Source organism: Hemiscyllium ocellatum, chromosome 39, assembly GCF_020745735.1.
Source record: "Hemiscyllium ocellatum isolate sHemOce1 chromosome 39, sHemOce1.pat.X.cur, whole genome shotgun sequence".
Classification (NCBI taxonomy): Eukaryota; Metazoa; Chordata; class Chondrichthyes; order Orectolobiformes; family Hemiscylliidae; genus Hemiscyllium; species Hemiscyllium ocellatum.
Genome location: NC_083439.1, coordinates 20,280,213 through 20,306,922, shown reverse-complemented (window position 1 = coordinate 20,306,922; position 26,710 = coordinate 20,280,213). Strand labels below are relative to the sequence as shown.

General features: G+C 40.8%; 2 protein-coding genes across 4 annotated transcripts in view; one reads left to right on the top strand and one right to left on the bottom strand.

Annotated features, from left to right (window-relative positions):
* The window catches only part of cops2 (COP9 signalosome subunit 2), a 36,720-nt gene extending 17,815 nt beyond the window's left edge, over positions 1-18,905 (bottom strand). For all 3 annotated transcript variants that reach the window (XM_060852786.1, XM_060852787.1, XM_060852789.1), the window contains exons 1-4: positions 18,826-18,905; positions 15,876-15,989; positions 4,379-4,456; positions 3,993-4,118 (exon numbers count right to left, since the gene is read on the bottom strand). In XM_060852786.1, the coding sequence (XP_060708769.1) occupies positions 3,993-4,118; positions 4,379-4,456; positions 15,876-15,989; positions 18,826-18,879 (372 nt within the window). In that variant the 5' untranslated portion in view covers positions 18,880-18,905. The remainder of the gene's footprint in view (positions 1-3,992; positions 4,119-4,378; positions 4,457-15,875; positions 15,990-18,825) is intronic.
* Positions 18,906-19,662: 757 nt separating this feature from the next.
* The window catches only part of galk2 (galactokinase 2), a 116,499-nt gene continuing 109,451 nt past the window's right edge, over positions 19,663-26,710 (top strand). Inside the window, exons 1-2 of the mRNA XM_060853265.1 lie at positions 19,663-20,039; positions 26,470-26,558. Of these exons, the coding sequence (XP_060709248.1) occupies positions 19,984-20,039; positions 26,470-26,558 (145 nt within the window). The 5' untranslated portion in view covers positions 19,663-19,983. The remainder of the gene's footprint in view (positions 20,040-26,469; positions 26,559-26,710) is intronic.

Genomic DNA, 26,710 nt, shown 5'->3' with positions numbered 1-26,710 from the left:
AAAAGGGAAGGGGAAGGAGGAGATAGAAATAAAAATGTGAAAAGGACAGAAAGATGTTAAAATGGGAAGAAAAGTAATGTGACAAAACAGAAAAAGTTTAAAAAAAAGGTTCAGAAAAGGAGGACATCACAAAAAAAATCCAGTTCAGAAATAAAACTGAAATGCAAATAAAATATAAAAGTAGGCAAAATAAAATTGAAAGAGTAATAATTGGAGAAGAACATTAAAGTTTCCTAGAATGCTTCCTTCCTCTACACCCTCCCTCTTATTCCTATTTAGGAGAGAATGCTCCTGAGTTGTAATGAGAAATTGTTGGTATTCTTATCACAGTAATTAATGACATATGGAGTTTTAAATGGGAAAAAGTGCAAAGAAAATATGAAAGTAGTGAACTTTTATGGTTTTAAGGCCAGAATGTCACAGTCACACAATGTAAAAAACATAAACACAGGTTAAAACCTCTCCACTCTAGCTCTATGATAAGACCTAAAATACTCCACAGTAAAATTATCTTGCCCTATTTTCTTGCAACACAAACTTGAGTATGTGCAGTAAAGAAAACAGCTGAGTGCAGAGTGAGGAATTCAGCAACAAACTGAAGATATGGCAAAGAACAAAATGTGGAACATTGTGGACAAGCAATTATTTTGAACTTTCGAGGCATCTTGAAGATTACATTTTCAGAAGGCAGATATGTCAGCTTCACACAAGCATCCAGTGATATCTGAGTGTTAAAATACTGACTCTATTTCTGGTAGCTAAAGTACTCATCTTCCATTAGTTAATTTTCAGAAATAGTTGAGAGGTGGATAGCATTTTTATGTTTATTGTTACAGATCATTTGAATTGGCTGGGTTATATCCCATGATTTTACTATATATTAACTGATTTGCTGCTTAAGAAATTCTAAAGCTTGATTTGTTTACTGAGTCAGCAACTATCACTGTGAACCAAACAGAAAATGTGGAAACAATGTAAAAGAGGAAGACACTGAGAAAAAGTTTGGAAATAAAAATGATCAGGAGCTGATGTGGTGCTTCGGAGAACTGAAATCTTAACTAGATTCTTACTTCTGACCCAAAGTTTGCAGGTTTGGACTACAATTTGGGACTACAGCAGCCAATCCAGATTGAAAATTCAGTGCAATTTGTGAGAAAGTGTGTTTTTACAGATGAGACATTTAAATCTGCTCTTTCAGATGGATGTAGAAGATGGTAAGGCACTATTCAAAAAGCAGCATAAGTGTTCTGCTGGTGTCATGGACAACATTTATCCCTCTATATCAGTATTTGTTTAATTCTCAGCAGCGCTGGCAGCATCCATGGACAGAAAACAGTTAACCTTTCAAACACAGTTCTGAAGAGGGTCACTGGACCTGAAATACTGACACTGCTTTCTCTCCACAGATACTGCCAGATCTGCTAAATTTCCCCAGCTATTTCTGAGAGAGAGGTAGGTACTATTGCACATGTTTGGAGATATAAAAGAATGAAAATCTGGAATTACACTCAAACTCCAGGATCACTGAGGAAGTCCTTATAACGTCCCTTTTTGAAGGACATGTTGCAATTGACTTTCAAATTAAACATATCATAGGAAAAATTGCAAGTCCCACAAGTTCCATATAGCACGAGAACATTCAACATTTTAAATAATAAGTTTTATAAGAGAGAAAAGTTCACGAAAAAGTTGGCATCTGCTGACAAGCTGAAGTGTTGATTAATCCATGAAAATAGTGCAGCAGGTTAAAAGAAACATAACTGGACACATTTGAAGCTCACAAATTTGAAAGCATACTAAAAACAGGACATAAATGAACAAGTACAGCTGATACATTTATGGTATTTGTATAATTTATCTATTAACATTGTTTTAAAAGTATGTGAAAACCAAATTTATATTCTTGGTTTTGAGAGAATGGTTGGCATATCATTCCCCAGCTGCTAAAAGTGCTCCCAAATCTCTCCTAAATAGCTGCTTGTTGAGTGGGAAATGTTGGCAGGCTATTCAACAGTTGAAAAACATCATAGTTAACCCCGAAAAGATATGCACATCTTTTTAGCAATTGTCATTGGACGGCAATCAGGATCAGAAATCCTGGAAAAATCCCTGAATTTATTTGTGTTGTTATGAAAATAAATTCAATCTTTGAGCATTTCAGATTTCAAGTTAAACCTAGTTATATCTAAAGTATTAACTCTAAAATTAGGTTTAAGCAAAAAGTGAAAAACACAAGTCATATGCAATATTTGCACGGGACAAGTTCTTCATCTTTTCTCTATCCTGATGGCACATATGTATTTGGCTAAACAAAGTTCTAGATGACTAAATGAGTCAACATATTTAGACTTACACTATTAAGACAGGTGCAAGTGTAAATTACTGATAAAACTTTTGCTGATTGTAAACAACTAATCTTTTAACTTTTCAAAAGTACACATTTGCTTGTATCTGATTTCAGTATAGAGTAAGTCATGCAGCAAATGAAAAAAATCAACTTTTACAATTCACGTTACCTACTTCATGACACAGAGGTCAAAATTTTACATTAGGCTTCATTTCATTCAGACACTATTTAAGTCCATTCGACATTTTTATATTTGACAGCACCTGATAATACTTGCTCTGTTGTGTTGTCAGACTGCTTGTCTGACATCCAATCTCACTAAATGCCACAATAGAGTTCATTGGTTTTGGCAATCACGTTAGACTACACACTCTTATGAGCAATTCTATTCTCTTTCTCTCCATGGATGAAACCTTCATCCATGTTTATCTTAGCCCCGGTCTCAATTGTTTCAATGCTCTCCTGGCTAGCCTCTCATCCTTAATAGACTTCAGCACATCCAAAATTCTTGCTCCCTGTGACCCATTCCACATAAAGATCTTCAACAACTAACCTTATGTTCACTGAGGTACATTGGCTCCCAGTGTCCCAAAGTCTCCAATTTAAACTTTGCATTATAGTGTTAAACTGTCATGGCCTTTCCCTTCCCACATCTACAACCTTGACTAGTCCTACAACTTTGATAACTCTGCATTTTCTCCATATTTAACCTCTTTTGCATTGCTGACTCCTTTCAATCAAACATTAGTAACTGTACCTTCAATCTTCTAGGTCTTAACTCTGAGTCATACAGCATGGAAACAGACCCTTCAGTTCAACCAGTCCATGTCAAACATAATCCCAAAGTAAACTAGTCCCACCTGCCTACTCCTGGCCCACATCCCTCCAAACCTTACTGTTTTATATACCTATCCAAATGTTTTCTAAACATTGTAGTTGTACCTGCATCCATCATTTCCTCAGGAAGTTCATTCCGTAAGCGAATCACCCTCAGTGTAAATCATCTGCCTCTCATGTCTTCTTAAAATCTCTCTCCTCTCACCTTAAAAATGTGTCCCCAGTCTTGAAATCCCTCTTCACTTCATGATCCTGCTTTAACAGCCATTTGTTTGTTTTACTTCTGCTGACACCTTCTAATACAGCTTTCTTTGGCTTGGTAGTTTTATTTTTTGTCCAATTATACTTTTGTGTAGTGCCTTGGGATTTTTCCTTTGGATGAAAGGCATTTTGTAGTCAAATCATTGAATTCCGAACCTAATTTACTTATTTTGAAGCTTATGCAGATTATGGCAAACATACATGGAGAATCTTTTAAAATTTCTTCTCCTTCTCTCAAATAACTTAACGTTATGGCCATTCCCCACTTACCATTGTCCAGTTATAAGAAGTGATGCAAAAATTGACTGCCAATTTTACAGACCCAATGTATAAAGGTGCTAAGTGCATTCAAGAATGTTTTTGCATTCATTGCTTGAAAGGAGAATCGACTGAAGATTTGCATTTAATATTTATATTTAAACTCTACTGATTTTTCACAATTTCTTCCATAACTGTGGCAGAAAATGACCTAAATGAACAATTATAAAATGACAAGTTCAATATCAATAACCAATAACGTTTCAGCAGATCAGTTTCAAATGCATACCTGTTTAGAAGTGGATATATAATCAAGGATGGAATTGATGGATTTTTCTGAATAATTCCTTGTGACTGCACTCCGAATGTATGTTAGCAGCTGTTTATATCGGTTCATCATTTCTGGATAGTTACCCTATAGGACAGTGCTCAATTATTTTCTATTTGTGACTTTAATTGGAAATTACATTAGAAACCACATGTAATAATTAGTTAAGCAGTCAGATACAAACAAAGAAACAAGTAATCCAAAGAAATACATTAAGCAATGAAATAAAGGCAATTTAATGAATATATCAATTATTTTAGCACTTTCATATTTAAAGAGAAATTACTTTATCTTTAAAATACAATTTGCATGATAACTCCAAATAACACTGCAATCAATGTTCTTACCAACTTAAAGTTGATTTTAATCATTTGTTTGAGTGCTTTAAATCCCCACTCTCCCTTTTCACCTTCTAGTTCCAATACCTGTGGGAAAAGAAATTTAAATATTTCTATTGCTTACATGTGTCAAAGATAGCTACTTATTTTTCAAATCGTTATTCTGCAATTCTTGCACCACAAAATTAACTAAATAGAAATGCCAGTTGTTTAGTGTATTATTTTAAAAAGCGAGCTGTCTACATCAAGTGCAGAGTTGAATACTCAAAATATTTTGAAGCTTGTACACTGAAGTGCAAGATGTGCATTTATGGTGAACTAAGCGTTTGTCTGTAAAAATGTCAAATATATTACTTTATTGTAATCTCCATTCAGCAGACTATGCATGTCAATGCACTATGGGTTTAGCTTTGGCATGAAGCAATTGTGGGAGTTGAAAAGTGTGGCGCTGGAAAAGCACAGCAGGTCAGGCAGCATCCAAGGAGCAGGAGTGTCAATGTTTTGGGCATCAGCTCTTCATCAGGAATGTGGGGGGTGGGGGTGAAGAGAGTGGGTTGAGGGATAAACAGGAGCGTGGGGTTGGGGCTGGTGGGGTCGGGGAGGTAGCTGGGAAGATGACAGTTGGATGTAGGTGGGGATAACTGTGATAGGTCGGTGGGGAGGGTGGAGCAGATAGGTGGAAGGAAGATGGACAGTTAGGAGAGGTCAAGAGGGCAGTGCTGAGTTGGAGGGGTGGATCTGGGATAAGGTGAGGGGGAAAAACGGCAGATTTGGAAAGTGAAGTTAATGTTGATGCTGTGTGGGTTAAGTGCCCCAAGATGGAAAATGAGACATTCTTCCAGTTGTCAGGTGGCTTGGATTTGGCAGTAGAGGTGGTCTAGGACTTGCATGTCCTTGGGGTGTGGGAGGGGGAGGGGGAGTTGACGTGGTCAGCCACAGGACGATGGGCTTGTTTGGTGTGCATGTCCCAGAGATGTTGCCTGAAACGCTCTGAGAGTTGATGTCCTGTTTCTCCAATGTTGAGGAGACCACATCGAGAGTAGTGGACATAGAAGATGAGGTGGGTGGATGTGCAGGAAAATCTCTGCTGGATATGAAAAGATCCTTTGGGGCCTTGGACAGAGGTTTTGGGGGGGGGGGGGGGGGGGGGGGGGGGGTGAGGATGCAGGTTTTACACATTCTAGCAGTGGCAGGGGAAGGTGCTGGGAATGAAGGGGGGCAAGTACCTAATGAGGGAGCCCTGGAGGGAATGGTCTCTGTGGAACGCAGATATGAGTGGGGAGGGAAATATATCTCTGATGGTGAGGACTGATTGTCGGTGGCAGAAATGGCAGAGAATAATGCTTTGTATCTGGAGGTTAGTGGGGTGAAAGATGAGGACTGGAGTGAGGGGAATCTATCTTGTTGTGAGGTTCAAGGGCAGAGGTGCAGGAAGTGGTGGTGAACCATTGGAGGGCATTGTTGATCACATGGGAGGGGAAACTGTGGTTAATGAAACAGGAGGCCATCGGGACGTCCTAAAGTGGAACTGCTCCACCTGGGAGCAGACACAGCAGAGGCGGAGGAACTGGGAGTAAGGAATAGTGCTTTTACAGGAGTGCAAGGTGGTGCAGTCCAGGTGGCTGTAGGTTTACACTTCTTGTGGCAGTAGGGGAAGGTGCCAGGACTGGAGAGTGGGTTGTTGGAGGACATGGACCTAATGGGGGAGTAACGGAGGGAATGGTCTCTGCAGAACGCAGATGGGAGTGAGGAGGGAAATATATCTCTAGTGACGTCTGATTGTAAGTGGCGGAAATGACAGAGGATAATGCGCTGTATTTGGAGATTAGTGGGTGTAAGGTGAGGTTTAAGGGGGGTTCTATCCTTGTTGAGGTTGGAAGGGTGGGGTTCAAGGGCAGAGGTGCAGGAAATGGAGGATACGCGCTGGAGGGCATTGTTGATCACGTGGGAGGGGAAATTGCAGTCCTTGAAATAGGAGTCCATCTGGGAGGTACTAAATGGAATTGTTCCTCCTTAGAGCAGATATGGTGCAGCCAGAGGAATTGGCAATAAGGGATTACGTTTTTTACGGGGCGGGGTAGGGTCCAGGTAGCCGTGGGAGTTGGTGAATTTGAAATAGATGTCTGTGTTGATTGGTCGCCAGAAATAGAGACACACAGGTCCAGGAAGGAGAGGGAGGTGTCCAAGATTGTTCAGGTGAACTTGGGATCAGGGTGGAAGGTGTTCATGAAAATGATGAAGTGTTCAACCTCCTCATGGGAGCACGAGGTGGTGCTAATACAGTCATCAACGTAGTGGAGGAAAAGGTTGGGGGGTGGGGGTGGAAAAAACGATGGACTGTTCCACATATCCTATGAAGAGGCAGACATAGCTGGGGCCCCATACGGGTGCCCATGGTCCATTTGATCTGAAGGAAGTGGGATGATTTGATGGAGAAGTTGTTGGGGGTGAGGATCAGTTCTGCCTATTGAATGAGTGTGTCGGTGGAGAGGTCAGCAGGAGAGAAAGGAAAGGAGTGTCGGAGGCCTTCGCCATGGCAGATGGCTGTGTATAGGGATTGCATGTCCATGGTGAGGATGACGCGTTGGGGGCCAGGGAAACAAAAGTCATGGAAGAAGTAGAGGGATGTGGGAAGTTCTTGGACAAAGGGGGACAGGACAGTATTGAGATAGCAGGAGATATGTTCGTTGGGGCAGATGGAGACAACAGGTCGACTGGGACAGTCAGGTTTATGGATTTTGGGTCAGAAGTAGAACCGGACAGTGCGGGGTGGTGGAACTATGAGTTTGGAGGCTGTGGATGGGAACCTCATCACCTCAGGGGGGCTATGACATGAGGGAGATGATGGTTTGGTGATGGGAGGTGAGATCATAGTTGAGGGAGCAGTAGGAGGAGGTGTCCTGAGTTGGTGCCCGTCTTCGGTGATGTCAAGGTCAGTGCGTCAAACCACTACTGTGCCCCCTCTTGTCTGCAGGTTTAATGATGAGGTTGGGGTTGGAGTGGAGGGCTGTGTGTTGCAAGAGTGAGAGGTTGGAGTGGGTGAGAGGAGAGGACAGTTTGAGGCAGTCAATGTCACAGTGGCAGTTGGAGATAGAAGTTGAGGGTGTGTAAGCATGGGGTGTTCAAGAGGTTGGACTATTTTGGAGACAGGAGAAGGGGTCCTCAGAGGGTGGGTGGGAGTCACGATTGAAAAAAAGAGATGGAAGGGGGTTGAAAGAAAAGTTCAATGTCGTAGCATGTGTGGAATTTGTTGACCTGGGAGCATACTGGGATGAAGGTGAGACTTTTATTGAAGTGAGAGGGAGATCTGGAGGAATGGTAAAAACTTGGCAGGTCTGAGGACTGGTGTAGAGTTGGAGTTGAGTAGAGGTGGACACTGTCCTTGAAGTGAGGGCAGTCAGGTGATTGGTAATGTCACTGGAGAACTCCTGAGTAAAACTTGCGCTCACAGCTCTTCCCTCACCTCCAACCAAGGGCCCAAAGGATCTTTTCATATCCATCAGAGATTTTCCTGCACATCCACTCACCTCAACTGCTACGTTCATTGCTCTCGATGTGGTCTCCTCTACATCGGGGAGACAGGACACCAACTCGTGGAGCACTTCAGTCAACATCTCTGGGACACGCACACCAAACATACCCATCGCCCTATGGCTGACCACTTCAACACCCCCTCCCACTCCCCTCTAAGGACAAGTAGTCCTGGGCCACCACCACCGCCAAATCCAAGCCACCCGACAATTGAAGGAAAAATGCTTCATCTTCTGCCTTGGGACCCTTCAAACCACATGGTATCAACATCAAAGTCACTAGCTTCCAAATCTTCCCTCACCCCCTTTCATCCCAGATCCACCCCTCCAACACAACACTGCCCTCTTGACCTTTCTATCATCCTTCTGACCTATCCGCTCCACCCCCCCCAACTGACCTATCAGAATAACCCCCACCAGCACCACCTATCACCTTTCCAACTCCCTTGCCCCAACCTCACCCTCAAACCTTCTCTTTATCTCTCAGCCCTCTGCCCCGCACCCGGCATCCCTGATGAAGGCTTATGCCCGAAACGTTGACTTTCCTGCTTCTCAGATGCTGCCTGACTTCTGTGTTTTTCCAATGTCACCCTCTCTGACTCTGACTCTCCAGCATCTGCATCCTCACTTTCTCCGTGATACAATTTTGGCACCACATGGAGAGATGGAGAGCAAGAGTGAGGGCAAGGGAGGAGAAAAAGAAGACGCAAATACAGCGATGTCCAGCGAGTGTTGGAGAGTAAGCAGAGCCTTTTATTAAGCAGAGGCTCAGTTGCTGGCTATCTGAAGCTTCAACACATGGTGATTTTACAAGACAGGGTGTGTGTGTGTGTGTGTGTGTGTGTGTGTGTGTGTGTGTGTGTGTGTGTGTGTGTGTGTGTGTGCGCGCATAAGGTGTGAAATTCAGGACAGACCACTGGCCATCTCTCCCCACCCTACCCATCCCAAGTTATGCCTGATCCAAGTTCACCCGATCTCCAATTTTTATTTTTGGGGGTGAATCTGACTGTCTCAACCCCTCATTCTCTCTGAAGCCCAAGACCAATCAAAACATCCAGCTGTTCACACCATCCCAGTACTTTAGACAGCACCTCAAAAAAAAAGACATTTTACTCATGTCAAAAAAAACTTCTGGAAATTTTACAAAGTTTAATGGAAGAGACACAAATCCTGAGGAGTTGGGTATACAACAATACATTGGGAAACTTTGCTTGTAACAACTTGGCATTTCTGTAACAACTAGGAACGGAAGGTTCATTAAACTGGAGTCCCTAATCCAGTATTTTACATAGGCCCCATTACTTCTATTGCACGATTTTCTATAACACAACGTTGCACAGGAACACAATGACCATGTTCCTGGAGAACTATCTGTAGGTAACATTTCTGATACAGCAAATGAACATCAACATATGGGGAATTTTCTGTGAATTATGCATTCATTCACGATTTCATGTCAGAACAGAACAAAGACAATTTTTAAAGACTGAAGTATAAAATAACCTTTCTACATTTATAATTATACAAGTTTGACAACATTAACCAATTACAACACGGCGCTAAGCAAGCAGCTTGTCAATAGTAAGTTATTAGCTGTTTTGAAAACGTGAATACTGAGTAAGACTTCACAAGACACTTTTAAATCTAATCAGCTATCATTTGACTGAGTGTGTAAATTCTCAATTAATTTTAGGAAAATTGCTGACTACAAGGAAAAATTAACTAACAATGGGGAGATGGTGGTATAGTGGTAATATTATCAAGCGAGTCAGCCAAAGACCACGTTAATCCTGTGGGGATACAGGATCAAATTAACGTTCCCTTTTATCATTTCTTCTGCAGCATGACCCTCTGAGGCCTATGCATGACAGCAGCTTGTGGATGCGAAGCCAATGCATCAGCACGCTGATTTGTGCGCATGGAATGTTTGAGCAAGACAGAACATCCATTTAAATCTGACCATGGTCGATGACAATGTAAACTAACCTCAGTAATGGTGACAACAACAACTATCACTAATTGTTATAAAAACCCACCTGGTTCACTAATGATCTTTTGGAAAGAAATTTTCCATCTTAACTTGATCTGGCCTGGATGTGAGCCCAGACACACAGAAATGTGGTTGACTCTGAACTGCCCTCTGAAATGACCTAACAAGCCCCTCACTTCAAGGGGTAATTAGGGATTAGGCAATAAGTACTGGCCTTACATCCCACAATAACTTCCATAGAAGCATTAAAAAAAGTTAAGAAATCTTCAACAGAAAAAACAGCAATTACTGTACATTTGTTAAAAATAAAACTTCCAAACAGGACTATGAACTCATCTGAAAGACTTCCAAAATGCTAATAGCCTGTATACAGTAATTACCATTAAAAAAAAATTGGCCAAAAGCAAATCCAGCACAAAGATCAAACTGAATTTGAAATTCGATGATCAGAAATTACAAATCACAATTAACAATGGGAAAGCAAGCAAACAACAATAACATAATCCTAAATAATGGCCCAGATTGTGGTCAGGGTAGAATTCCAACATGACTTTGCTCTTGCCGTTAATTATAGGGGGTAAAATGCCATCCAACAACAGTCATGTCATGAAGTAGCCAATCAGGCAGACTGAAGATAAAAAAATGTGTTGCTGGAAAAGCAGGATTCTCCTGTTCCTTGGATGTTGCGTGACCTGCTGCGCTTTTCCAGCAACACATTTTTCAGCTCTGATCTCCGGCATCTGCAGTCCTCACTTTCTCCTCCAGACTGAAGATAAACCAGATTAAAAAGCATGGAATGTAATTTATTAATTTTAATTTCCAAAAAACAAAACTAAAATTGGGACCTACAGATGGCATTGTGGATGCAAAAATACCATAAAGTTTGAAAGACAAAATTTTTAAAATGTTTTACAGAATGACACCCCACATGTGTAAATTTAGTATTTCAGCGCTGAAGAGATTTTGCAGCAATAATAATGACTTAGAAGGTGGTTTTAAAAAAGGTCAATCACAACACATTGAACAACTTTAATCTTTTTGATTGTTATTATGCCTAATGTTTAAAAAGTAGAATAGCACACTCTGTGGAACAGAATATCACAAGCAGTAACTACTGATTTCTGAGTATAACTGAGTACGTGCAGATGACAAAAGCTTATGTCTATTTTATGCATAAGCCAGTAAATGTTAACAGCTTTGCCATCATTTTCTACCCTGCCTTTTTATGTTAATATCTTGAAGACTTTGATTTGGGCGGCGCAGTCGCTCAGTGGTTAGCACTGTTACCTCACAGCGTCAGGGACCCGGGTTCGATTCTAGCCTCGGGCAACTGTCTGTGTGGAGTTTAGACATTCTCCCCATGTCTGCGTGGGTTTCCTCTGGGTGCTCCGGTTTCCTCTCACAATCCAAAGATGTGTAGTTTAGGTGAATTGGCCATGCTAAATTGCCCATAGTGTTCAGGGATGTGTAGGTTAGGTGCATTAGTCAGGGGTAAATATAGGAGAGCAGGGGAATGGGTCTGGGTGGGTACCTCTTAGGTGGGTCGTGTGGATATATTGGGCCAAATGACCTGTTTCTACACTGTAGGGATTCTATGCTTAAAACTACAAATTTTGAATCAACATTTTGGGTTGTTAACTGAATCATTATCAACTGTTAAAAAATACAAATTAAAAACAGCAAAATAAATAAATATGGACTGATCTACCTATCATTTCCTGGTACATAATATTTTCCAAAATGTGGTTGAAGTACAATATAGTGCCAAATTACATTTTTTGTTTTAAGTGTACTCCTTAGAAGAAAACATTGATTGGAGAATGGAAAGATAAGGCCACATGGGAAGGAGATAGAGCAATCATTATGTGGACAGTGAAAGACTGCAGTGGGACATAGTTAGAGGAGCTATTTTTATGCCATAAAATGAAATAGATTGAAAAAACCAAATAATATCATTTAAATGGACTTGAGGGACCTTGATTTGCAGATTATTATTAGTGTTCCCTGGACAAATGGATAAGAATATTAAAAAAAGGCCTTTGTACTAGAGACACCATATTCAACAAAGAGAGTAATGCAAACAAAAAGATTCAGTTGTAATTGAGAAGGATGTTATTAAGAGTTGAGACGTTGGGACTTTATTCAATGATGGGAAACATATGAAAGAATGACCTAATTGAGGTGTTCCAGGTGGGGAAGGGTTGCAGTAAGCTAACTAATTAAAGAATGTGAACACTGGACATATAAATGGAAACGTAAGGACACAAATTCAAGATAACCACAGAAATAAAAGGAAAATGATCAAAAATCTGCATTATGTTGTGCAATTATTTTACACAAACAGTTGCAAAGCCCACGATTTCTTTTACAGATAGTTGCTTGATAAAAAGGAATACCAAAGAACATATATACATTGGAGTTTAGAAGACAGAGCTGAGCTCACTGAAATATACGGATTCTAAACAGGCTTGACATGGTAGTTGCTGAAAGATCTTTCCTCTCATGGAAGAGATCTGAACTAGGAGGGCAGTTTCAAAGGGGTCTCCCACTGAGAAGAAAATAATTGATTATTAATCTTTTAAAATTCTCTAACCTAGGATAGTGGAGGCAGGCATTGATAAATATTTGATCCACTAGGGATATTAGAGTTATGGGAAACAGGTTGGAAATGTAAAAAATTGGAGCAGAGTAGGTCATTGAGCACTTTCCATAGGAACATAGAAGGTAGCTGCAGGAGGTAGCCTTTTGGCCCTTTGAGCCTGCTCCGCCATTCATCACGACCATGGCTGACTGTCCAACTCAATAGCCTAATCCTGCTTTCTCCCCATAACGTTTGGCCCCAAGTGCTATACTTAGCTGCCCTTGAATACACTCAATGTTTTGGGATCAACTATTTCTTGTGGCAATGAATTCCAAAGGCCCACCATTCTTTGGATGAAGAAATGTCTCACCTCCATCCTAAATGGTCCACCCAGAATCCTCAGCATATGATCCCAGTTCTGGACGCACCCACCATTGGAAACTTCCTCCTTGCATTTACCCTGCCTCGTCATGTTAGAAATTTTTAAGTCTCTATGAGATTCCCCTCACTTGTCTAAATTCCAGCGAAAACAATCCTGACCTCATCAATCTCTCTTCATACGTCAGCAAGAGCATGCCCGACAGCAAGAGCATCCTTCCTCAGAAAAGGAGCCCAAAACTGCACACAATATTCTAGGTATGGCCTCAACAAGGCTCTGAATAACTGCAACATGTCCCTGCTCCTGGACACAAAACCCTTCACAATGAAGAACAACATACCATTTGCCTTCTTTACCACCTTAAGCAACTGGTGCACAAAGACACCCAAGTCCCATTGCACACTCCCCTCTGCCAACTCATAGCCATTCATTTAATAATCTGCCTTCTTGTTTTTGCTTCCAAATTATACTGCATCTGCCACTGATTTCCTCACTCACCCACCTTGTCCAGATCATGCTGAAGCATCTCTACATCCTCGTCACAGTTCATTCTCCCAATCAACCTTGCTTTCATCTGCAAACTTTGAGATGTATATTTTGTTCCCTCATGTAAATTATTCATATATATTGTGAATAGCTGGGTTCCAAGCACTGACCCCTGTGGTACCCAACTAGTCACTGCCAGTCAATTTGAAAAGGACCCATTAATTCCTATTCTTTGCTTCCTCTCTGCCAATCAGTTTTGTATCCATCTCAATGCACTTTCCCTAATCCCATGCACTTTAATCTTACACAATAATTTCTTATGTGGGATTTTGTTAAACACGTTCAGAAAGTCCAAATACTCAACGCCGACTGGCTCCCCCTTGTCAACTCTACTAGTTACATCTTCATAGAATTTCAACATATTTGTCAAAGCATGATTTCCCCCTCATAAATCCATGCTGACTCTGTCTGATTCTGCCATTGTAGCAAAACATTTAGAAAACAACGTCTTTGATAACAGATTCAAGAATTTTTCCCACTAACGATGTTAGGCCTACTGGTCTATAATTCCCTGGTTTCTCTCTGCCTCCCTTTATGAATATTGGAGTAACATTAACTAACCGCCAATCTGCAAGAACTCTTCCAGAGTTGATAGAATCCTGGAAGATGACCAACAATGCCTCCACTATTTCTAGAGCCACTTCCTTAGGTACTGGACTCTGGATTAGATTATTAGGTTCTGGGGATTTATCTGCCTTTAATCTCCTCAATTTTCTCAGCACCATTTCTCTACTAATAATGATCTTACTCAGTTCTTCCCTCTCTCTAACTCTTGCATTCTCCAATATTTTTGGTATCTGATTTGTGTCCTCTTTTGTGAAGGCATAACCAAATATGTATCCAGTTGCCCAGCCACTTCTTTGTCACCTATTTTACATTCCCCAGTTTCTGTCTGTGGGGCACCTACATTTGTCTTTACTAATCTCTTTCTCTTCATGAACCTTCAGAAACTCTTAGTGTCAGTCTTTATTTTTCCTGCAAGCTTTGAGCCTTTTAGATTAGATTAGGCTCCCTACAATGTGGAAACAGGCCCTTTGGCCCAACAAGTCCACACCGACCCTCTGAAGAGCAACCCACCCAGACCCCATTCCCCTGCATTTTACCCCTGCACCCAACACTATGGGCAATTTCCCATGGCCAATTGGACTGTGGGAGGAAACCAGATCACGCGGAGGAAACCCACGCAGACACAGGGAGAATGTGCAAACTCCACACAGACAGTTGCCCAAGGCGGGAATTGAACCTGGATCCCTGGAGCTGTGAGGCAGCAGTGCTAACCACTGAGCCACCATGCCGCCCGCACTGACAGAGAAAAATAAAACCAGCAATGCTGGTTCAAACATTTATTATGATCATGGTTGATCATCCAACTCAACAGTATGTTCCTGTTTTTCACCCATACCCTTTGATTGCTCTCGACCCAATACTATATCTCACTCCTTCTAGAAATCATACAATGTTTTAACCTTGACTACTTTCTGTGGTAGTGAATTCCATAGGGTCACCACTGTCTGGGCGAAAAGTCGTCTTTTCATCTCAATCCTAAATGATTTCCCTATGTCCTTAAACTGTGACGCCTGATTCTGGATTCACTGTCATCAGGTACTTCCTTTCTGCATCTATCTGTCTTGTCCTGTTTTACAATGTTATAGATTTCTATGAGAAATCCTGCCAATATTCTGAACTTCAGCAAATATTATTCTAATCAATTTAATCTATTTCCATATGTTAAATCCTGCCAGCACAGGAATGAGTACTATCTCCCATGCATCTCCACACAAACACTCATGGAGTTGCGGTACAATCAGACCTGCTGCTCAATGGTGAAGCAAGTTTAAGCATCAAATGGTTTAACCCTCCAATTTCTCATGGTTTTATTAGTTTTAAAAAGGAAGAGAGTGTGTAGGATTGGATTATTTTTCAATACTTAATCAATTTGACTTCATTTAGCAAACACCAAATTTAATTATATCTTGTTTAACTAGGGCTAGTTGCCACAAATTTCTGCAAAGAAGAAATCCATATGGCCCAGGTCAAAAGTTACGGGTTTATGGTTGTTTCCATGACTCAGGTTAACGTAAATGTCGGCTAACACGCGAGAATGCTGAGGTAAAAGGGTTTTTCTCAAAAGACAAATGATGTCTAAAATGGTTTGTAAGTTAAAGTACGTAATGGGTTACCTGCAGAACAAAAGACGGCTGTATAGTTTTTGGTAAATAACTTTATGAATTATCAACAGTTATTGTGACTGGGATTATATCTGATGACTTGTCTAGAGAAAAAATATCCAGCATAGATTTGATGGTTCAATAACATATTTTTGTGCTCTAACATGTGAACTAGTCTAGATTAAGAGAACTAGATTGCCTTAGTAGATAAATTTTAAAAAGCTACCCTTGTAAGGTATGTTCAGAAAAGATATGAACAAAATATTATCTTATCATAACATGTATTCCACTAGATAAAAAGCAATAAAGAACCTTTTGGAAGCTGCTCAGTGCTGCTTTAGGATCATCCTCCTTCAATGCTTTGGAATTGTAGTACTGATTTTCCAAATCCACATTCGGCTCGGAGTTACTATCTTCAGAATACTCCTGTTGGTTAAAACAAAAGGTAATTGATGGAACCAAAATCTGAAAAACATAGTGTTATTGTCATTCAGTATACTTTCATGCTTCTACAGCATGTCTTGTGTTATAGTTGATCATACAAAATTTAAAACAACGGATTTGGTTTCTGAGTAAACGTACAAGTAGCCTTTGCAAGGTGACTTCAGGAACACCAATAAGAATTGAGCATTGAATTAACGTCAGTACCTCAGACAACAGGACCTCAGAATCATACACCACATTAACAATTACATTGTCAATGATAAATTCAGCTTCTTCACAATGTTCATCCATTAAACATTTATTGATGATTTAGCAGCTGTAATCCCCACATTTTATGACAAAATGAAACTCCTATTCAGAGATTAAAATGAAAGCCCATTTAAAAGGAGCAGGCATGAGTTGGGAGCAAGATTAACTGGATTTTTCTTTGAAAAAGGTGAATACATTTGATAAGCCAAATGGTTCTCTTCTGTGCTGTATTATTCCATCTGCAGATTAACTCTCAAAGCAGAACTGATAAAAATGTTTGTCTTTATACAAGTACTGTAAACTGCTGGTTCAGTAAAATGCTCCTCACATCAATCAGGACATCTTGCAGATTAAAACGAAACAAGAATGGCGGATGTTGAAACAAAGATAGGAATTGCTGGAGAAATACAGCACATCTTTCAGCATCTATGTCAAGAAAGCAGAGTCAACATTTCAAGACCAGTGACTCTGCCTCAGAACAGTTGATCAGTTCTGATGAAGAGTCACCATACTTGGCAAGTTAACATTGCAGATTAATTTTACATACCACCGCATTATAAATTTATTAATTTTTTTTATTTGATTGGAATTGTCATTGTCACTTTAGAACTTAATAATGGTTGCATGAAGATTCCATCTATACCTACCTGAACCAGTTTGCACCAAGACTTTATTAGTGCAGATGTTAAACGGGACTGCGTTTTCATCTTTTACCAGATCACTCTTTAAAGAGCAAGTGTTTAATAGCAGAAAGCGAAGAATATGTAATTGCTTTGGGCTGTACGAACATGAATGGTGCTGCTAAACTGCCACTTCTTATGACAAAAGAACTCAAAATGTCACATTGCTTTGCAAATGTCAAAACACTAGTCACATAGCATGAGGTTAACAAAGCCCTTGGATGACCTCAAGCATTGCTGAGGCGTAAAACAGAAAACAAACAAGATGTAACAAGAAAAATCATCCCATAAGAGCCCAATGAATGCCTATTCACTTACCCACATGTTTTTCTAGCTGAAGCTAGAACATGCTCTGGGATTACACCACCACAGTATAGAAATACAGGAAAACTTGGTTGACTGCAAAGAAAACATGGCTGATGTGTACAGACAGAATGCTAAGCAGGAAAAGATTTTTCTTGCATTAACTCTCATGGTTCTTCAAGCCTTTTACATACAAAGTCAAACCATTGTAAGGTGTGAAGAATTTTAAAAGTGAAATGACTTTTTATGTATTTACTGCACTGTTTTAATTTCCTTTATTTTGAAATACAACACAATCTAAGACTCAAAGTGCTGAAAGGCCTTTCTCTGCGCTATAGACATTTATGACAATGACATTTGTTGGCAAATATGGTTGCATAGGAGTTTCCTCAGCTATCTTGAAGTTCTGTTTAAAATTTGAGTTGACCTCCCTGCAATGCAATTTATTGATCATCTCTTTCCAGTTCAGAATATTTTTTTAAAATCATATTCAGCACGTAAGTTTAGTTTTAAAGAATGTTCCAAGCTCTCACTTAGATAAGTAAATATACACACATAAAAATTTAATAAATGAAACTAATCATTTATCACTACAAACAGAGGTTACCTAATTTGATTACAAAATTATCAATAACAATGGAAGATGGTCACACATTAGTAATGCCATTGCAATCCAGAACCCTAGGCTCAAGCTCTTGGGATATGGGTTTGTATCTTGCCTCAACAGCTAGTGGAATTTAAGATAACTTAATAAATGTGGAATATAAAGCTAGTCCACTATTCCAGATTGTTGTTAAAACCTATCTGTTTCATGAATGTTCTTTAGGAAAGGGAATGTGTTGTCCTCACCCAATTTGGCCTTCATATGGTTTCGGACTCTCAGCAATGTGGCTGACTCTTAACTACCCGTTGGAGTGGCCAAGCAAACCATTCAGTTTGAAGGTAATTAGGGATGGTCAACAAGTGTGGTCTTCCCAGCAACACCCACCTCACACATAGAAATAAAGATGCTTCCACATTAATCAAGTAAACATTCGCAGTGTTCACAGATAATTGCACTGCGTTAGCACACTATGTCAAGACAAATTATGAAGCCCTAAACCGCCTGTTTTCGATTTTTGTATTAGGAACTATATAACTGAAAAGCTATCATTTTTGTTAATTTTTTAACAGAACTTTTATAACGGATACAAGAGGATGATTTGTAAATGGTGGACTTCTACTGATCAGGCCTAACGTGTTTCGACCTGACCAAGTGTTACTAGGCCCACTTCGTCAGGTTACCACACAACTTGGATCTGTGGCCGCAAATATAAGACGGAGTGAAACTGTTTTAAATATATCATCGTTTGAAACCTTATAAAATTAATGTGGTTTCCGCTCAAACAGATACTCCGCTGCCAACCACCAACAGTCGAAAGCTCGGGATGGCTCAGTCACAGCAGCTAATGTCCCTACTCTGAGGCGGGGACGCGGCTTAAACTACACCGGAAAAAACCCTGAACCGTGGCAAACACAACCTCTGGGCAATACAAAACAAAATAGACCGAATCGCTTATGTATAATCATGATATTAAAACCAATACCAAGTCATAATCTTCCTCATCATCGCACATAAAGTCATCCTCCATGTCAGACATCTTGGAAGTAGTTTTTTTTGTGTACGAGCCCCACAATTCCGCGCGGTTTCCAATTTGAACTGCAGGGGAGGTTTTTCTGTGTGACACAAATCCCCGGCAACCGAGCTGAGGGAGGGGGGGAAGGGATTGAGTGGGACACTCGGCCTCAGCAACCGAGCTGAGGGACGGGGGGAGGGATTGAGTGGGACACTCGGCCTCAGCAACCGAGCTGAGGGTGGGGGAAGGGATTGAGTGGGACACTCGGCCTTATTAGCCGAGCTGGGGGACGGGGGAAGGGATTGAGTGGGACACTCGGCCTCATTAGCCGAGCTGGGGGACGGGGGAAGGGATTGAGTGGGACACTCGGCCTCATTAGCCGAGCTGGGGGTGGGGGGAAGGGATTGAGTGGGACACTCGGCCTCATTAGCCGAGCTGAGGGACGGGGAAGGGATTGAGTGGGACACTCGGCCTCATTAGCCGAGCTGGGGGAAGGGATTGAGTGGGACACTCGGCCTCATTTGCCGGGGTGGGGGAAGGGATTGAGTGGGACACTCGGCCTCATTTGCCGGGGTGGGGGAAGGGATTGAGTGGGACACTCGGCCTCATTTGCCGGGGTGGGGGAAGGGATTGAGTGGGACACTCGGCCTCATTTGCCGGGGTGGGGGAAGGGATTGAGTGGGACACTCGGCCTCATTTGCCGGGGTGGGGGAAGGGATTGAGTGGGACACTCGGCCTCATTTGCCGGGGTGGGGGAAGGGATTGAGTGGGACACTCGGCCTCATTAGCCGGGGTGGGGGAAGGGATTGAGTGGGACACACACTCCCAGCAATCAAGTGCACGAGTTGTACAGTTGCAGTTGTTCAGGTGTTGGGTATGAAGAAAATGCTTTAAAGGGGAGCTGTTGGATTTGAGATCACTTTGTGTCAGTCCTTCCTCCCCTCTCTCTCTCGTTGAGAAACACCTGACAATGTCGGCCCCGTTCCGCGGTGGGTGTGTGCAGGTTGTTGGGATGTCAGCAGGATATCCGTGATGAGCGGAACTGGGACTCTCTGGAGCTGCGACAAACGCCCAGAAATCTGTTTATTTCCCCAGCTACAAATCCAGGGAAAGGGTAGTTGAGGAAGAATGGTGGATAAGGCGACTCCTCCCCAAGAGCCGGTTTTGGTGGCTGACAGTGAAAGGTAGCAGGCACTATTGCAGCTTTGCCCGTCGCTATCCACAAAGACTTGTCGGTGGTTGGTCATCCTGAGATTCGGCGATGGGGTGATAGTTTTCTTTTAAAGCCGTGACGTGGTGCTCAAATTTCCATTTTTTAAACTTGCTAATCTAAACTAGAAACTAATATCAATAGAAGTGTGGCATTGTCTCTCCAGATTGAGCCTTTCCTAAGGCACTTTCACAATCTTAGACACAAAGTACAGAACGTAATCTATCGTTGACGGCCACGAAGACTTTAAAGTTAAGCGGCGAAACGTATTTGGCAATCAAGGACATCGGATTAATTAAATTGCTTTGATTAATGGGACTTATTTGATGGACGGCGTACATTTACTTATATTGCTGTACTTGAATTATTTTGAACTTGAAATATTTACATCCATGAAACTGACAAAATACTTAATTCAGCTTCTTTTCATGATCGCCCCGACCGTGCAATCCTACAGTCCAATTCAGTTCACTTTTCTCTCTATGTATAACTAAGCATAACCAGCCGCTTAAATGCTTGCAGTTGTCATCAGATTTCCCTTGTGCGAAAATTGCATATCACGGGAACCACGAGAGTTGTCACGGGATAAGCCAAACCCATTTAACTGCTTATAGTTTCACCATGGCACATCGAGAATGAATAAGCTGATCATCCTGTACACATTTTCATTATACTATGATCAAACTGTACACTACGGAGAAGTCTCTAGGCTTGATCAAGGACTTCATCAAAGTCTGCTATAAGGGTATTGTTAAATTTGAGAGGAAGCAGAAAAGATCTACAAGAATGTTGCCAGAGTTGGAGGGTTTGAGCTACAATAAGAGGCTGAATAGGTTTGGGTTTTTTTTTGCCTGGAATATCAGAGTCTGAGGGATGACCTTATAGAGGTTTATACAATGGTGAGGAGCATAGGTAGAATAGCCAAGGTCTTTTCCCTGGGATGGGAATATCCAAAACTAGGTTTAAGGTGAGAGGGAAAAGATTTAGAAAGGACCCGAAGGATAACTGGACAAGCAGAGGGTGATGTGTGTGGAACAAGTTGCCAGAGGCAAATACCAATAGAACATTGAAAAGACATCTAGATGGGAGGGATTTAGAAGAATATGGATAAAATGCTGGCACTTCGGACTAAGGCAGATTGGGTTGTCTCGTCAGTGTGGATGAGTTGGACCAAAGGGTTTGTTTCCTTGCTATATGACTGAGTCATGGAGTTTTTATCTGAAAATGTGTTGCTGGAAAAGCGCAGCAGGTTCCAGTAACACATTTTCAGCTCTTATCTCGAGCATCTGCAGTCCTCACTTTCTCATAGAGTTTTTATAACCAGGAAAGAAGCCCTTTGGCTCATGGTGTCTATGTTGGTCATCAATCATTCAGTTTCCAGCATTTGGCTCTTAGCATATACTGTATACTACGGCATTTCAAGTGCTTGTCTAAATAGTTTGTAAATGTCTTGAGCATTCCTGCCTCTACCATTCTTTCTGTGACTTTCAGGTACCCACACCATCTGGGGGAGTTTCTTTACCCTGAAATCCACTCTAATCCTCTTGCTCCTTGTCTTAAAAGTGTGCCCGCTGGTTATTGACCCCTCTACTATGAGGAAACATTGCCCCTTTATGACTTTGAACACCCTAATCAGACCTCACCTCAGCCTTATAATGAAAACAACCCAGTCTATCTAATCCTTCTTAGAGTCATAGTCATACAGCATTTAAACAGACCCTTTGGTCGACTTGTCCGCACTGACTTGGCATTCCATTCTAACCTTGTCTCGTTTGGCCCACATCCCTCTAAACCCTTCTTATTCATGTACCCATCTAGATGCCTTTTAAATGTTGTAATTGTATTTACCTCCACCACTTCCTCTGGCAGCTTGTTCCATCCACACTCTGAGGATCTTTTTAAATTTTTCACTTCTCACATTTAGCCTATCCCCTCTAGTTTGGACTCCCCCACCCTAGGAAAAAAGCTATTCACCCTATCATGATCTTATAAACCTCAGTTTCCATGCTTCAGGGAAAATAGCCCCAGCCTATTCAGCCTCATCCTATAATTCAAACTCTCTGCTCCTGGTAATATTCTTGTAAATCTTTTCTGCACCCTCTCGAGTTTAGCGACAACTTTCATATAGGGCAACCAGAATTGTACACAATTCTAAAAATTGTCTAATCAGTGTCCTGTACAGTCACAATGTGATGTCCCAACTTTATACTCAATGCACTGACCAATAAAGGCAGGCATATCCAACGCCTTCTACACTATCCTGTCTACCTGTGACTCTACTTTCAAGAAACTATGCACCTGCATCCCTGGGTCTCTTTGTTCGGCAACAGTCCCCAGGACCCTACCATTAGTTGTGTAAGTATGCCTTGGTTTACCTTACCAAAATGCAACATGTCTCATTTAACTAAATTATACTCCACCTGCCACACTCTGGCCCATTGGCCCATCTGATCAAGGTCCCTTTGTACTCTGTAATAATCTTCACTGACCACTACACCACCTATTTTTGTGTCATCTGCAAACTTACTAACCATATCTCCTAAACATAGCTGCATTGCTCCAACTCAGGCAACATCCTGATGAAATTCTTCCTCACCCTTTGCAGTGCAATCAAATCTGGTGATCAGAACTGCACATAGTACTTAAGCTGTGGCCTAACTAACACTACGTACAGCTTAATCATAACCTCCTTGCTGTTGTATTCAGCACCTTGTCTAATAAAGGCGAGTATTCTGTATACCGCCTTAATCATCTTATCTGCCTGTGTTGCCTTCATGGATCCATGGATATGCACTCCATAATCTCTCTGATCCTCTAATCCTTTGAGCCCGACAATTCAAAGTCATCTACTTTTCCTTATTAGTCTTCCCAAATGCATTGCCTCACATATTTTTAAATCAACATCATTGGGTTGTTTCACACCTGGAACAGGTGGAACTTGAACTGGAGTTTCCTGCGTCAGAGGTAGGCTCCCTACAATAGCCACACCCCACCTCACTTTTATTAGTCATAGAGTCATAGAGATGTACAGCATGGAAACAGACCCTATGTGGTCAGGCTCAATTTGAAATGCTGTGTAGAGGCTGAGTGTTCTTCAGAGATGCTGCTTCTCATGACTATTCCCCCAGATTAATTTGGGGGAATGCAATCCATGAATAATACTCTATTTATATTTCATTGTTTTGCACTCATTTTAATGCATTAGCATTTATCATGTGAAATCAGAACATAAAATGAATGAGACTGTAGGATTGCTTGCTGAAAATGTGTTGCTGGAAAAGCGCAGCAGGTCAGGCAGCATCCAAGGAGCAGGAGAATCGATGTTTTGGGCATGAGCCCTTCTTCAGGAATCCTGAAATGTCGATTCTCCTGCTCCTTGGATGCTGCTTGACCTGCGCTTTTCCAGCAACACATTTTCAGCTCTGATCTCCAGCATCTGCAGTCCTCACTTTCTCCTGTAGGATTGCTTGAGATGTTCAACTGTAAAGAAGTTGCAGAAGAATGTTCCCAGTCTCATGGATGGCAACATTCAAGTTCAAAATTGTTTCAAAAAGTTAATTAGGCATGTTTAAATGCAAGAAAATATATTTAATTAAAATTTTAAAAGGTATAAATATGTACAAAAGAAATTGCACTTTCACTGCTGCATCATTTAGACCTACTGATGATGGTATCAATTGACTATACTTTCACTCATCCAATGTCAGCTCAGATCAAATATCTCCATAAGGAAGGACCTGTGTCTGAAGTGATTGGACCTGAACTTATTGAAATCCCCTTCCAAGATTTTTTGTCATTTATAAATTAACAGAAATTCTGGGAAGTAATTATCTGCATCTACGCCACAATTTGCTGTGACTTTTGTAATGCCTTGTGAATAGATCCTTGGTGAAATAGTTGAATAACTAATTAATGTGGCTCTGTCCCCATTAAAATCAATGGTGAGACGAGAGTAAAAAGGACTTAATTCTGGCATGAACAAGTCTGGCAATTGTCTTTCCATAACTGCCCTCAAAAAGGTAGTGGACTGATGTCTTGAGGGAATTCCTGCGTTTAATCCTCATGAGGAAGGAACAGTAAAATAAGTAAACTGGTATGGAGACTTGTAAAGTAAACTTGGAAGTTTTGCTGCTCCCTTGTGTCTCCTGCCCTTGAATATGTTTGGTGGTAGAATTACTATTGCAGAAACCTTGGCAAAATATTTGTTAAACGATCGATGAACAAGCAGCACTGAGAGAAATGGTATGGATACAAAATATTATTACAGAAATGGCCAAGGTTGGAAAATAAGTATTCCAAGGTACAGAAACTTTAAAAAGAAAGACAGGATGGAAAAGGAGGAGTGACTAGTTGAGGATGACCAATGGATGGAAATGAGAAAGGATTTTAGCTCAAAATCCGCAAGCAAAATCTGTGGTGACTGGAGCTTGGGAATCACAGGGATTACTAAACTCCAGTGGTAGTACTGTATAGGGGACCCCCACCTGTTAGATGTACCATTGAACAAAGCATTAAGAAATTAGAATTGGAGTTGGTGATAAAGGCAATGTAATAACAATGGGAGACTATAATCTTTCCATAGAGTGGTCAAGTTAGAAAGCTGCTTTGTGGCAAGTTCCTAGAATCATGCATTGTTAGACCAACAAGAAATAATCAATTTTAGATCTTACACTGTGAGAATGAGCAGGCTTAATTGTTTACCTCATGGTAAAGTATCCTTTTAAGGGGATTAAGATACATTAAATACAATATTATGTTTTGAATGGACAGCAAGGTGCTTCAATTGTTGGCACTGCTGTCTCACAGTGCCAAGGACCTGGGTGACTGTGTAGAGTTGGCAAGTTCTCCCTGTGTCTCCGTGGATTTTCACCGGATGCTCTTGCTTCCTTTCAAAGTCCAAAGTTGTGCAGGTTAGGTGGCTTACTTTTCTTGCACTAAATTGTCTGTAATGTCTAGGTATGTGCAGGCTAGGTGGATTAGCCATGGTAAATACAGGGTTATGGGGTAGAGTGGGGGTATGGATGGGATGCTCTTTGGAGGATTGGTGTGGACTCGATGGGCCAAGTAGCCTCTTTTAGCACTGTGGGATTCTATGATTCTAAGTGATGTAGACCAGTTCCAAACAAGTATCTTAAAGCCAGTTACTCAAGTATCAGGAGAGAACTGGCTAAGGATAGATTAAAAGAGAAGGTAAAGATAGATTAAAGAGGCTTATAATGAATTGGAAGCCTGAGGATATATAGTAATTTAGAAACCAGCAAAGGGTGGTTATAAGTTGATAAAGGAAAGAAATAGAAACATGAGAGTAATCTAATCAGGAATATAAAAGCAGTAGTAAGAGGTTTGGCAAGTATATAAAAAGTTGGATGATAGTGACTAAAATATGTGTTGATCTATTCGAGGCAGATACAGGACAAACTACCCAAGGAGAATGAAGAAATATTAGAGACTTTGAACATATATCTGTTTGCCTTGACAGTAGGAGATTAAAATTAAGTCTTACAAACAGACGATATCCAAGGGGCTAAAAAGACTGAGGAATCTGTGTTAATACATATCAACAGAGAAATAGAATTGGAGAAACTTAAAGGTTTAAAAGCTGACAAACCCAGGTCCTGATGACTGCTATGGAGCTCTGACACAGTCTTAACAGCTGAGAGTCTCTTTTTAATTTTCATTAAAAATGGTGTTGGTAGCCTAATTGACCAATTCTTGTGCCAAAAACACCAGTCCTGCAGTTATGACAGTGGGGTCTTGGTATTTTGCAAGCCTTATTCCCATGGATGCATATCCAGCCCTTATGTATGGTGCATTAACGATATTTGCCTCAACTATTCTTAGCACTTGTAGGGTGGATAAATTTCCTTTCATTCCTTATGGACTTATGAAAAATCTTATGACTTACCAGAATTAAATGGGGTTTCTGTTTACATGAGAAATTGCCATTGGCATTTTTCATCCAAGCTTTGTACCTCAGTGCAACACTATAAGTACGTATTTGCTGTTTCAAGGAATTTTGCAATAATTTAGTATAGTCATCCTGGAGAGATGCAACAAAACTCTCAGCCACCCAGTACAATTGTTCTGGTAAATGCTTTCTACCGCAGTAGAAACCAAAACAACATCCTTTCAACAGAAAAACCTTGATGTTCTTCATGGGTGTAGGTCTGCAAATACCGATTTCTGGGCTAAATGACAACAGGTGACCAAGAATGAGTTCGAGTGGATTAAAAGTTTTGAGTTCTGTATCATTTGTGTACTTTTTTTTATATGTGCTCATCATTTGATATTGATAACTTTATTTAAAGTTTGAGAGATTATTCTTAAATTTCAGGTAGGTGATTTTCTCCCTCAGGTGTAATGCAGGAATCATTTACACTTTACATTCAATTTTGTTTCTTCAGGTTTACGAAACTAAAAGATGCATTTATATCTAAATATGGTGCCCCACCTGCATTTTATGCACGAGCTCCTGGACGAGTCAATTTAATTGGTATGTTAATGAAGTTAGAAGGTACTCTGGTTTATTTTCCATAAAGGTGTTCCTTTAATCCTGGTGTTCCTTTGCGATAGGGTTACCTCTAGCCAATTTAGTCATCTGTTTTAGTTTAAAATTGTACATTTCAACTTCAGTATTCTAAGGCA